Below are 13,960 nucleotides of genomic sequence, written 5' to 3' on the forward strand. Positions count from 1 at the left end.
ATGTCCTATTTCAGGCCGTAATTACGACACCGGCAGGCCCATAGAAGACTATGGGGCTCCCGTAATTACGGGAGCGTTGCTAGGCGACATCAGGGGATAGTCACTGTCCAGGGTGTTGAAAAAATTAACTGATCGGCAGTAACTCTTTCAGCACCCGGGACAGTGACTACCGCTTGGGTTAATAGTATTAAAAGTTAACTTACCCAGAACTCCCTGCTTCTTCCTCCATTCCGGCCTCCCGGGATGACGTTTCATTACATGTGACCGCTGCAGCCAATCACAGGCCAATCACAGGCTGCAGTGGACAAAGGACCCGTATTTACGCCAGTAATTACGGGAGGAAAAAAATACGCTCGTGTGCATGGGGCCTAAAACAATACCCCACATGTGGTCATAAACGGCTGTTTGGACACACGGCAGGGCTTAGAAGGGAAAGAGCGCCATTTGGCTTTTGGAGCTCAAATTTAGCAGGAATGGTTTGCGGAGGCCACGTCGGATTTGCAAAGCCCCTGAGGAGAAAAAGCAGTGGAAACCCCCACAAGTGACCCCATTTTGGAAACTACACCCCATGAGGAAATGATCTAGGGGTATAGTGAGCATTTTGACGCCACAGGTTTTTTGCATAAATTATTGGAATTAGGTGGAGAAAATGAAAATCTATATGTTTGCAAAGAAAATGTAGGTTTAGCTAATTTGTTTTCATTCCCACAAGACTAAAGGAGAAAAAGCACCCCAACATTTGTAGAGCAGTTCCTCCCGAGTAAAACAATACCCCACGTGTGGTCATAAACGGCTGTTTGAACACACGGCAGGGCTCAGAAAGGAAAGAGCGCCATTTGGAGTTCAAATTTAGCTGGAATGGTTTGCAGAGGCCATGTCACATTTGCAAAGCCCCTGAGTGGCCAAAACAGTTGAAACCCCCCAAAAGTGACTCCATTTGGGAAACTACACCCCTCAAGGAATTTATCTAGGGGTATAGTAAGCATTTAAAAAAAAATGTGTCATTTAAAAATCCATGGATGTGTGATAAACTTTGAAGCACTCCTTTATGCACAGGCCAGATATGTCGGGGCAGGTTTCACAATGATAAGTTGTGTCTCGTCTTCTCCCCCTTTTGTAACACACTTTGCACCTTTTTTGGCTCCTTCCCTTTTTACCAGTGGAGGGGATTCCTCCAGGAAAGTGTTGCCCTGGTACAATACGTGGACCATCGCTTCTAGAAGTACTGGGGCTCTCCCCTTCCTGGTCCCCAAATACAAGGGCCTTGATCAGCACCTCTTGAAAATTAAGGAATGTCCCTGTGCGGCCTGCACATTGGTACAGCACGTAAGCGTTATACAATGCCATCTGTGCCATGTGCACGGACAGCTTTTTATACCACACCTTTGTTTTCCGCATGGCACTGTACGGCTTCAGTACTTGATCAGAGAGATCACCTCCTCCCATGTACTTATTGTAGCCGAGGATGCAGTCTGGCTTGGGGGTCATTGTGGTGGTACCTTGGACAGGGACAGGGGTTCTGCCGCTACCGTGCATTGTGGTCAACATAAGGACGTCCCTCTTGTCCTTATACTTGACCAGCAACATGTTCTCGCTATTTAGCGACCTGCTTTCTCCTTTTCTTAGGGGTTGCCCAATCAGATTTTTAGAGAGGCCTCTCTGGTTTTTGCGCACGGTGCCGCATGCTGCAGGACTTCTGGTGGAGAGGCAGTTAAATAGTGGGACACTGGTATAGAAGTTATCCACGTAAAGGGGGTAACCCTGGTCCAGCAGTGGGTGCACCAAGTCCCACACTATTTTCCCACTAACCCCCAGGACAGGGGGGCATTCTGGGGGTTCTATCCTGGCGTCCTTCCCTTCATAAACCCTAAACCTGTAGGTGCACACTGAGCTGCTCCCGCACAGCTTCTACATTTTAATTCCATACCTCGCCCTCTTGCTTGGCAGGTATTGGCGGAAATTTAGTCTCCCCTTAAAATGTAAAAAGGACTCGTCTATTGCTATGTTCTTTTCGGGGGTGTACACTTCCTGAAATTTGGTGCAGAAATAATCAATCATTGGCCTGATCTTGAATAGGCGGTCGTATGTGGGGTCATCACGGGGCGGGCACTGTGCATTATCCTTATAATACAAAAATGTCAGAATTATTTCAAAACGTGCCCGGGTCATTGCCATGCGGTATAATGGGGTGCTGTATAAACTGTCCGCACTCCAGTATTGCATAATCGCTGGCTTTTTTACTAGGCCCATATGTAGGACAAGGCCCCAAAATTTAATAATCTCCGCTGCCTCTATGGGGGTCCACCTAGCAAATGATGACGTGGGGTTTTGGGCTAAAAATTGCCGGGCGTATAAATTTGTCTGGGCCGCCATTACATTAACAAAATCCTCAGAGAAAAAGAGCTTGAAATAGTCCATTTCTGTGAGGCCTACAGTCTGTAACCGAATTCCTGAGCTCCCTGTGAAATCCGGAATGTGAGGCTCATAATTATCAGGGGGTGGGTTCCACAGGGTATCACTCATTTGTGGGTTTGCCTCAGCTGATGTCCTGGGGCGTCTTTGCGGGGGTTCCTCATCACTGGATGAGGATGATGATGATGAGGAGGTCAATAGGAATGGGGCAATTTCCTCTTCTCCCGCGCTGGCTGATTCAGTGTCAGGACCAGGATGGCGGATGCCTCTTCTGCTGAATAGACCCATTGAGATGATTGGGACATTTTTATTAGGGGGGTATGTAGTGCTTCAACACGTGTAATACTCCATTTATTATTAGACTCAGCACTCAGTGGCCCCAGGGCGCACCCCAAAAAAAGGTGCAGTAAAAAAAGGCCACAAAATAAAAACCCTGCACCTATAATTGATCCGATCAGTGATGACGGTCACTGATCAGCGCTCAGCGGCACAGGAAGCACACAGTAAATTGGTGCGGGTAGAGAAAGATGAAAAAAACGTAGCGTCAAAAAAAATTACCTGCAGCAGGAAGCAGTCAGATGAAGACGTCACAGCAGGATGGCAGCACAGAAGGCCTCAGATTCGGTAAGTATGGCTCACAGACGGTCACACCAGCTCTGCTCACCGTTCCTAACCGGAATGAGGTGGGCAGAGCTGGTGGAGGGTGTTTCAAACACTCGCCATGGCTGCGATTGGTCAATCGGTGCAGACCAACCAATCGTAGCGATCGGGGGGATGGCATCCCTGCCACCTCGTCATCGCTACATGGCAGGGACTGGTGCTGTCCTAGGCAGCACCAATCACCACCATATCACTGTGCCCTGTGGCACAGTGATGGGTGAAAGCCGCAAATGGCCGCAATTGGCCGATCTGAATTGACCGGCCAATTGCAGCGATCGCCGATTAGGGGCGGTTGAGCCACCCCCTAGCCCTCGCGTAAAGATGGTCTGCTGTTATGAACAGCAGCCATCTTTACTTTGTAACTTTTATTTTTTCCACTGTAACCCCTTCTTCATTTGGCGTATGGATACGGCAATTTGCGGGAAGTCATGGCTTTCCATGACGTATCTATACGGCAAATGTCGGGAAGGGGTTAAACCACTAGCCGTGATCATATAAGCTACAGTGGCATCACCACGGGTATGCTAAAGCACCACGCTTCCCAGGGTCCGTCCCTTAGAGAAGCCCATGGATTTTTAATTGACATATTTTTTTAAATGCTCACTATACCCCTTGATAAATTCCTTGAGGGGTGTAGTTTCCCAAATGGAGTAACTTTTGGGGGGTTTCCACTGTTTTGGCCACTCAGGGGCTTTGCAAATGTGACATGGCCTCTGCAAACCATTCCAGCTAAATTTGAACTCCAAATGGCGCTCTTTCCCTTCTGAACCCTGCCGTGTGTCCAAACAGCCGTTTATGACCACGTGTGCCCCTGAACACAAGACTCTGGGTATTATATATATATATACAGGGGCGGACATACCGCATGTGCAGCCGGTGCAGCTGCACAAGGGCCCCGCGTGGGAAGGGGGCCCGTTCCTCTGCTGGCCGACTCAGTTCTCAGCTGCGCGATGCTGAGGACTGAGACAGAGGCCCGTGGACCACTGGCGTAGCTATAGGGGTCGCAGCGGTCGCAATTGCGACCGGGCCCAGAAGCCAGGGGGGCCCACGGCCCCCCGCACCACATCAATAAAAAGTTACTATAGTAACTCGGGCCGCGGGCCCCTGTTACTATAGTAACATACTTTACTTACCTTCCTGGTTCCGGATCGCAGCGGAGGTCCTGACGTCACAGCGCTATGCCGCCGCGCACAGCATCGAGACTACAGAACTCCCGCCGCGGCCGAAGAGGAAGGTAAGATAGCCCTGACTGGCGGGGTCCGACTCCTGGGACCCGCCAATCAGCTGTTTTGAAGGGGCCGCAGCACTCGTACGAGAGCTGCTCCCCTTCATTCCTGTCACTTCATTCCGGTCACACTGTGAATCGGTTTCGGCGATTCACAGTGTGGGCGAGTAGTGAAATGAAGGGGAAGCAGCTCTCGTACGAGTGCTGCGGCCCCTTCAAAACAGCTGATTTGCGGGTCCCGGGCGACACATCAGCTATTGATGGCCTATCCTGAGGATAGGCCATCAATGTTTAGGGACTGCACAACCCCTAAGCCTACGATGTAGCAGGCTTAGGGGGCCCATGAGACAGGATCACAGATTGTGTGATGCTGTCTGCTGGGCCCTGTATCTAAGCCAATCACATGGTAGGCTTAGATACATGGCCCATGCGTGATCCTGTCTGCTGGGCCCTGTATCTAAGCCTACCACACTGTAGGTTTAGATACAGGGCCCCAGCACACAGTAATCTTATACTGTATAAGATTACTGTCTGCTGGACCCTGTATCTAAGCCTACCTTGTGGTAGGCTTAGATACAGGGTCCCACAGACAGTATCACACATGGGCCCTGTATCTAAGCCTTAGGGTATGTGCACAGACACTAATTACGTCCGTAAGTGACGGATGTATTTCGGCCGCAAGTACCGGACCGAACACACTGCAGGGAGCCGGGCTCCTAGCGTCGTACTTATGTACGACGCTAGGAGTCCCTGCCTCGCTGTGGGACAACTGTCCTGTACTGTAATCATGTTTTCAGTACCGGACAGTTGTCCGGCAGCGAGGCAGGGACTCCTAGCGTCGTACATAACTATGATGCTAGGAGCCCGGCTCCCTGCAGTGTGTTCGGTCCGGTACTTGCGGCCGAAATACGTCCGTCAATTCCGGACGTAATTAGTGTGTGTGCACATACCCTAACACATGTGTTACTAATCATTTTTTGTGTGTTTTCTTACAGGTTCGGTCGTTGGACTACGGCGGATTCCAGGACTACTTCGATGACAGCTTTTTTTTTTATTAATAAAATGGTTAATGAGGGTTGTGTTTTTTTTTTTTATTTCAATAAAATATTTTTTCTATGTCTTTGTGGTTTTTTTTAAACTATATTACTACCGCCTTAGTAATGGCCGCCGGCTGATTGACAGCATCCATTGCTAAGGCAGGGCTTAGTGTTAGCCGGTGCAGAGGCTAACACTAACCCCCTTTATTACCCCGGTACCCACCGCCACCAGGGGTGCTGGGAAGAGCCGGGTACGATCCAGTACCTGACCATCTGTAGTGATGGTCGGCCACTGGGGTGGCCGCAGGCTGGTATTATCAGGAGGGGAAAGGCCAGATACAGTGGCCCTTCCTACCCTGGTGATGCTAGGCTGCTGCTGCTTTATTGTATCTGGCTGGTTATGAAAATGGGGGGGACGCCACGTCATTTAAAAAATAATTGGAAAGAACGATGTCGGGTCCCCCCCAATTTTCATAACCAGCCAGATACAACACAGCAGCAGCAGGCAGCATTACAAGGGTGGGAAGGGCCACTGTTTTTGGCCTTCCCCAGCCTAATACTACCAGCCTGCGGCCACCCCGGTGCCTGCCCGTCACTACAGCTGGTCGGGTACTGGTTTGTACCCGGCTCTTCCCAGTACCCCTGGTGACGGTGGGTACCGGGGTAATAATGGGGGTTAGTGTAGACTCTGCACCGGCTAACATTAAGCCTCGCCTTAGTAATGGAGGTTGTCAATCAGCCAGCGGCCATTACTAAGGCGGTGATAATAAAGTTTAAAAAGATACAAGCACATAGAAATTTTTTTTATTGAAATAAAAACACAACCCTCATTAACCATTTTATTGAGAATAAAAAAAACGCCGTCATTGAAGTCCTCGTATCCGAAGTCCAACAACCGAACCTGTAAAAAAAACACAAACACACAAAAATAATCAGTAACACATAAAGAAGCAAAATTATTATTCTTACCTTTCCTGGGTCCAGCGCTGGAGCCGCAATGTCAGCGAGCTGGGCCCTGTATCTAATCCTATCATGTGTGATACAGTCTGCTGAGCTGTGTATCTAATCCAATCATGTATGATACTGTGCTGGGCCCTATATCTAATCCGATCATGTGTGATACTGTCTGCTGAGCCACTGTATCTAATCCTATCATGTGTGATACTGTCTGCTGAGCCACTGTATCTAATCCTATAATGTGTGGTACTGTCTGCTGAGCCACTGTATCTAATCCTATCATGTGTGATACTGTCTGCTGAGCCACTGTATCTAATCCTATCATGTGTGGTACTGTCTGCTGAGCCACTGTATCTAATCCTATCATGTGTGGTACTGTCTGCTGAGCCACTGTATCTAATCCTATCATGTGTGATACTGTCTGCTGGGCCACTGTATCTAATCCTATCATGTGTGATACTGTCTGCTGAGCTGTGTATCTAATCCTATCCATAGTTTATAGGGTCGTAGTGCTATAGATATGCTATGCTGTCTCCTATACACACACTTTTTTTTGGGGCGGACACATATGTATTGGGGCTATTTCCCGGACATTTTAAGCCCTGAGGGTATGTTCACACGGCAGCGTCTGTTACGGCTGAAATTACTGTGCTGTTTTCAGGAGAAAACAGCACCGTAATTTCAGCCGTAATGGCATGTGCAGGCGTCTTTTGCTGCGTCCACTACGGAAGTAATTGAAGCTGGTTTTCCATGGAGTCCATGGAAAACGGCTCCATTTACATCTGAAGAAGTGACAGGCAGTTTTTTACGCGCCGCCTTTCGACAGCGGCGCGTAAAAAAAAATGACCATCGGCACAGAACATCGTAAGACCCATTCAAATGAATGGGCAGATGTTTTCCGACGCTTTTGAGCCGCATTTTCGGATGTAATTCAATGCTAAAACGCCCAAATTACGTCCGTAAATAGTGTGTGTGTGAACCCAGCCTTAGTGACGCCCCGGCTGCTAGTGCTGCATTGTTGGGTCACTTAGGAGACCCAGCGATGCAGCTGAAAGCGGACCGTCGGCCATGAGAAGTTTGCGGGGTGGGGGGGGGGGGCCCTGGCACATTATCTGCACAGGGGCCTTTTGCAGTCTGTGTCCGCCACTGTATATATATATATATACCACTGACCACCAGACTCTGGATACTATATGTATCACTGACCACTAGACTCTGGATACTATATATACCACTGACCACAAGACTCTGGATACTAAATGTACCACTGACCACTAGTCTCTGGATACTATATATACCAATGGCCACCAGACTTTGGATAGTATATGTACCACTGACCACCAGACTCTGGATACTATATATACCACTGACCACCAGACTCTGTATACTGTATATACCACTGACCACCAGACTCTGAATACTATATTTACTCACTGGCGACCAGACTGTGGATACTATATGTACCACTGACCACTAGACTCTGGATACTATATGTACCACTGACCACCAGACTCTGAATACTATATTTACTCACTGGCCACCAGACTGTGGATACTATATGTACCACTGACCACTAGACTCTGGATACTATATGTACCACTGACCACCAGACTGTGAATACTTTATGTACCACTGGCCACCAGACTTTGGATACTATATGTACCACTGACTACTGGAAACCACATGTAAGTGGATAAGGGTTAGTTCACCACCACTGGATTAGGGATCGGAGGCGGCTGTATGACAATATGGACTAGTGATGAGGCCGGTCAGAGTTTGTGTTTAGTCAGTATTCACGTTAGTCGGCAGAGTCACAGGTGGAGTGAAACGCGTGGGGCGATGGGCGTGATGGACGGCACATTGAGTGGCGTCATCCTCATGTTCCATTGGTGTCGGTGCTGCAGGTTTCTTCCAGCGACATAACATATATGATCCCCGTATGGTAAGTTCTTTCTTACGTTTTTTCCTATATGACATTTTATGGCCTGTCACATAAAGGTGAGGTACCCACCAGGGCCGTATTTACCATTAGATACCTGCGGGCACCAGATCACTGTAGTACTACCGATAATGAATCCTCTTCCTGTGTGTTTTCCGGTTTTATGTAACTAAAGCTTAATCGCTGTATAAATGAAAAGTTCTACAACTTCCTAATCTACTTTATGTTTCTTAGCTGAGAGCAGGACTAGCGATGTACAGGTTCACTGCATCTGAATGTAAGCAAGAGTGTCCTCATTCACTGACAGCAAACAGATCTTGAAAATGGTGAGTAATTGAAACATAAATGATATTATAAAGTTGTAGAACTTCTCATGTATACAGGAATAAAGTATTTATTATATGGGGGCATGGCTGTAAATATGCCCCCGGATATGACGACTCCTTGTATAGACCAGTCCTATTGGATCTCTCGGTGTGGACGTCTCTGCAGGGGATTTTTCTTCTTCATGAATGTTGATCTCTGGTGTGAAGGATCTGGTAACAGGAGCATCCATGAGGTGAGGGCCCTGACTGTAGGGGGCAGCATTGTAGCCGATCCTCCATCCCCCACTGTGCCCCATTCAGTGTATCCCGTTTAGATAATCCTCCACAATCTAAATAGCCTGTACTTCAGCTCTCTCCTGCACTGATACATTGTAACAAACTCTCACTTATCATTATATAACCATTAAAGCTGTTTTCTGGTTTGGAAAACCCATTTTCAAATGCCCTATTAGGGAATTTTGGGGTAATAGTGTGGGTTCCCCCGTTCAGGACCCTGATTAATTATCCAAAATGGAGAGGGGCAACAAACATCATCTCCTGCTCAGGAGGACCATCACATCCATGTATTACATGCACAGCCCGGTGATTATAGAACTGTGTAATACTTTACTTCCCCTTTAGAGATGCTGTAGGGAAATTAAACTCTTGCAGCAAGTTCCCCCACAGATTACTGGACCCCTCTAGCAAAACGGTATTGTAAAAACCTGACAACCCCTGTAAAGCTCTGTTCACACCACATTTGGGCTTTAAATCTGACATATACCTTTAAAGTGTAGCTAAACGTTTGACAAACTTCTGACATGTCATAGTGACATAGTGACACGTCAGAAGATTGGATTGGTGGGGGTCCGAGCACTGAGACCCCCACCAATCACTAGAATGAAGCAGCTGAAGCCCCCGTGTGAGCGCTCAGTCGCTTCGTGTTTGTTCGGCTTTTTCCAGAAATAAATGTATCGGTGAACGGACTCAATAGAAAGTCTATGAGCCGATACATTTTTCCGGAAAAAGCCGAACAGACAGGAAGCGGCTGAGCGCTCACACGAGACCTTCAGCTGCTTCGTTCTAGTGATTGGTGGGGGTCTCAGAGCTCGGACAACATTTACTACACAGAAGTCCAATGGGAATAAAAACAAGCACAAAGATGTAGGGGGTAAAAGGAAAGTTTTATTTACAGATAAGGGAAGGTTATATTTTATTATTAGGAGATTATTCTAGAAGTATTAAGACTACTATTATTATATACTGTGTATATGTATGTGTCATCTATTTATCTATTATACTAAACCTATCTAAAGGCCGTGTTGATCCAGAGGAAGGCGAAAACCCCCTGTGAGGAATGAGCCAATTGTCCTCATATTAGGGGGGAAAATTCCTTCCTGACCCCAAATATGGCGATCGGCATAAATCCCAGGATCAAAGGCTGAAGTGTAACATGTGTAATATGGGGAAAGACTAGGGGAAAATTATTCATTTTTTTAATTATTATTTTTAATGAACTACTGTATTTATTTATGTGTAAACTATAAATTGTATTAAATTAAGAATTATTTTTTTTAATTATTTTCTATATTTATATTATGTGACTTATGTGTGTTACTACTTATTACTCTATCATCCTAAACCTATTTAAGGCCGTGTTGATCCAGAGGAAGGTGAAAACCCCCTTTGAGGAATGAGCCAATTGTCCTCATATTAAGGGGGGAAAATTCCTTCCTGACCCCAAATATGGCGATCAGAATAATCCCAGGATCAAAGGCTAAAGTCTAATCTAAATGTACTATGTGTCTATATGCGTGTGTCTATACTTATCATGTAGTGTGGTGTCTATACTTATTATATAGTGGGGTGATGTGAGTGATGTGGGTGATGTGGGTGCATTACTTACCTGGCCTGTGCTGAGGTGAGATCAGGTATAATGGCCGCTCCGGCCCCAGGACTACAACATGCGGCTATTATTCCTGATCTCCCCAGATGGAAACTAAGCACAGGCCGCTCCTGGGGGGTGTAGAGGATCTTCAGGCTGGAGTGATGTCAGATGCCTGCCCGGGATTGGAGGATGGCAAGTCAAGGCTCTGGTGCAGCAGCAAGATGGCAGAGGTGTGGCATGAAGATGGTAAGGAGAGAGATGATGGTCTGGGCAGCCGAGGTGACATACAGCAGCAGAGACTTGAGGCGCGGGTCAGGAGGCATGAAGTTCTGGGCCCTTGTCCTGAGATCTTATTGGGTCCAGCTTGGTGACATGAAGCTGAACCCGGCCAAGGGGTGAAGGGATTTGTTATTCTCTGGCCACTTCAGATGTTGGTTCTCCAGAACGGGCACAAATGGTGTAAATGGTGGCTGTGCCCTCCTCTCCTGCAGTTCCTCCCAGCCGATGGTGGAGAAGAATGGATGCTCTCTGATGTTCCCGCACACACCGAGGCGCCTCTTAGAATTTTTACGGACCAGTCTCTTGGTCAGATGTTTCACGTCAGGATTAAGCCAAGTTGGAAATTTAGGCTTCGCGGTGGTGATGGCTTTGATAGCTATTTGCCTGACGGGGCCGTTGTAAAATGGGGAGCGTCCTGCTGCCATCCTGGACACCACAATCCCCAGGCTCCACCAGTCAACTGCGGTGCCGTATTTTTTTCTAAGAAGCACCTCGGGGGCCATGTAATGCAACGTTCCCGTCACTCCACGGATCTTATTGGAGGCGGTGACGCCATCTTGGGCCAATCCCAGGTCGATGATACGGACGTGGCCATCTGCATCCAACATTATATTCTCCGGCTTTAGATCTCTGCAAAGAAATAAGACGAGAGAATGACAAATCCGCCCAGTGATCCAGGAGACGGGGGATGGGTCATTGCACCACCAAGCAGAATAGCCATTCAGGAGTGTAGGAAAGCTGGGTGCACTGTTTCCAGCATGTAAAGGAGAATGAAAGAAGGGGGAAGTTCTGCTTACCGGTGGACGATGTTGTGTCCATGGAGGAACTGGAGGCCACATATCATCTCTGCTGTGTAGAATCTGATGGGGAGAACAGAGTGGAGTCTCAATGTCATGAAATCTTCCTCTATCAATTCCCTAATATCATGTTATGATGGAGTGTGTGCGGTCTCTAGCAGAGAGGAGGCGCTGATTATGGCAGCCTGTATTCTGCATTCTCTGTATTATCCTTCATCTGACCTCCCCCTCACCTTTTCTTCTTTCCACCCTCCTCAGTCTCCTGATTATTTACTCGCCTTACGTTGCCGATGTTCAAGCAGCCGCACATCCTGATCAAAGCCTCCAGGCTGCCACCGGACAGATACTCCGTGATAAAAAATGCCCGCTCCTCAGATTGATGTGCGGCATAGAGGTGGCATAGGAACGGGCAGTGTCTGGCCGCTAGGAGTATCCGCCGCTCTCTCATAATTTCGTCCGTATTGTCCCGTTTGGTGATAATTTTTACGGCCATGTAGGTGTTTTGGCCGAGGACTGATGCCAGGACCACCTGAGGAAAACAAATGGAGATTCCTCATGAGAAGAAGAAGGAACAGAGGTGGACAGAGAGGTGGGTCAGTCGGGTAGTGCCCAGGACTCTACAGCAGAACAAAGCTGAGCTCCCAGCATAATGCAGTGTCTGCTGTTGGGTCCTGTATGGAGAGGTCTTCACGCCTTACCCACATTTGACATAATTATCTTAGTTGGTGGGGGTAGTATGGAGCAGGATCATACGCTATAATAGCGACCGTGGCATCTAAACAGTTAAATAGAGGTAAGCTCCCGCTGTCACCCCATCACCCCTACCCGTAACGCGATCACAGTGTGTAGATAGTTGTCATGGCAGCCAGGGGGCCTAATGGAGACCCCAAGGTCTGCCAACTTGGTCCTCCTACTAAGCTTAATAGGAGGAGGCTAAAAGAACAATTCAAGCGATACATAAATATTGCAGTCAAAATAAATAAATAAACTTTTTTCTATTTCGTTTTGTTTAGCTCCTCGAAAAATGGAATAAAAAGTTAAAAAGTGATTAAAAGTTTTATGTAACCCAAAATAGTACCAATAAACAGTACAGCTCGCCCCACAAAAAACAAGTCCTCACACCGCCCCATCAACAGAAAAATAAAAACAATTCTGGGTTTCAGAATATGGAGACACAACAAATTAATGTTTTTACAAATTGTTTTTATTGGATAAAAAGTATAAAAAATAAAACAATATAATTTTGGTATCCCCGTTATTGTTCTGACCCGCAGAATAAAGGTAACGTGTCATTTTTACCACTTAGTTAACACCATAAAAGACAAATTATTAAACCAATGGAGGAATTGCTGTTTTGTTTTTTTTTGCTATTTAACCTAAAAAAAAACAGCCTATTACAATGTTCCCAGTAAATGATATGGTACATTGAATGGAGCCATTAAAAACGACAACTCGTGCCCCCAAAAATCAAAATCTCTCATATGTCGACAGAAAAATACTAAAATGAAAAACTAAAGTAGTGGTTATGGGGGCAGGAATACTTCTGGATGTCCTATTAGGCATCCCATAGGAGAACACTACACCCATCATCCATCCAGCATAACATGGGGACAACAGAGAACAATTGATGGAGATAAAAGGTAAACTTTAGGTTTACCACCCTATAAAATGAAATATTTAGATATTATACTCACTTTGCCAAAGCTGCCCCTACCCAGGACCTGGTGGATGGTGAAGCGGCTGATGGTAAGCCTGGCATAGGGGCTGGATGTTCCAGGGTCTTGGCTGCTCCCAGGTCTTGGCTCCTCATCCTCCAATCCTCTGTCCTTGGCTCCTCTCCTCTTCTTCGTCATCTTCTTGAATCCGGTGACGCTGTCCTCCTCCCTCTTCCTCTTCTCCTCTTCTCTCTTCTCTCCGTCTTCTCCATGTCCATTGGACGCCATTTTCACCAATATCTTCCTACCTGTAGACTTCAGTCCGATCGCTGCCGTCGACAGTTGAAAGTAAACGGCAGTTGGTCGTGTGCAGGTCACGTGATGTCAGAGGTCATGGAATCCTCAGGTGGCACCTGCCTGGCAGTAACCTGCTCTGCCATGTCTGATGTGGGCATCATGAGTGCCAGTCTAGTGTCCAGAGCTGTGTTTCCCAACCAGGGTTTCTTATGGCCTGGTCAGGGGTCTGCAGAACACAGTAGCAATACATGCCACTCCTACAGTAGAGATAAACAACGGTTATTTGCTCAGGTTATTGGCAAAACCCTTTTCATCCACAATATAGAATCTGGGTTTATATTTAGGGGTCTGTATTTATTTAGGGGTCTGGTCTGGGGTCTGCATTTATTTAGGGGCCTGGTCTGGGGTCTGTATTTATTCAGGGGTCTGGTCTGGGGTCTGTATTTATTTAGGGGTCTGGTCTGGGGTCTGTATTTATTTAGGGGTCTGGTCTGGGGGTCTGCATTTTT

General features: G+C 47.1%; 2 protein-coding genes across 2 annotated transcripts; both read right to left on the bottom strand.

The window, feature by feature from the left end:
- Positions 1-9,706: 9,706 nt before the first annotated feature.
- Positions 9,707-11,729, bottom strand: LOC142698174 (protein kinase C delta type-like). Its single transcript, XM_075847833.1, has 2 exons — positions 11,500-11,729; positions 9,707-11,332 (listed from the first exon to the last, which is right to left on the bottom strand). Exons 1-2 carry the CDS (start codon positions 11,595-11,597, stop codon positions 10,774-10,776), a joined length of 657 nt encoding a protein of 218 aa, XP_075703948.1. The 5' UTR covers positions 11,598-11,729; the 3' UTR covers positions 9,707-10,773.
- On the bottom strand, positions 11,729-13,683 carry LOC142698175 (protein kinase C-like 1). The gene is made up of 2 exons (XM_075847834.1): positions 13,194-13,683; positions 11,729-12,028 (listed from the first exon to the last, which is right to left on the bottom strand). Exons 1-2 carry the CDS (start codon positions 13,440-13,442, stop codon positions 11,729-11,731), a joined length of 549 nt encoding a protein of 182 aa, XP_075703949.1. The 5' UTR covers positions 13,443-13,683.
- Positions 13,684-13,960: the final 277 nt, after the last annotated feature.

This window comes from Rhinoderma darwinii (assembly GCF_050947455.1).
Source record: "Rhinoderma darwinii isolate aRhiDar2 chromosome 12 unlocalized genomic scaffold, aRhiDar2.hap1 SUPER_12_unloc_5, whole genome shotgun sequence".
Classification (NCBI taxonomy): domain Eukaryota; kingdom Metazoa; phylum Chordata; class Amphibia; order Anura; family Rhinodermatidae; genus Rhinoderma; species Rhinoderma darwinii.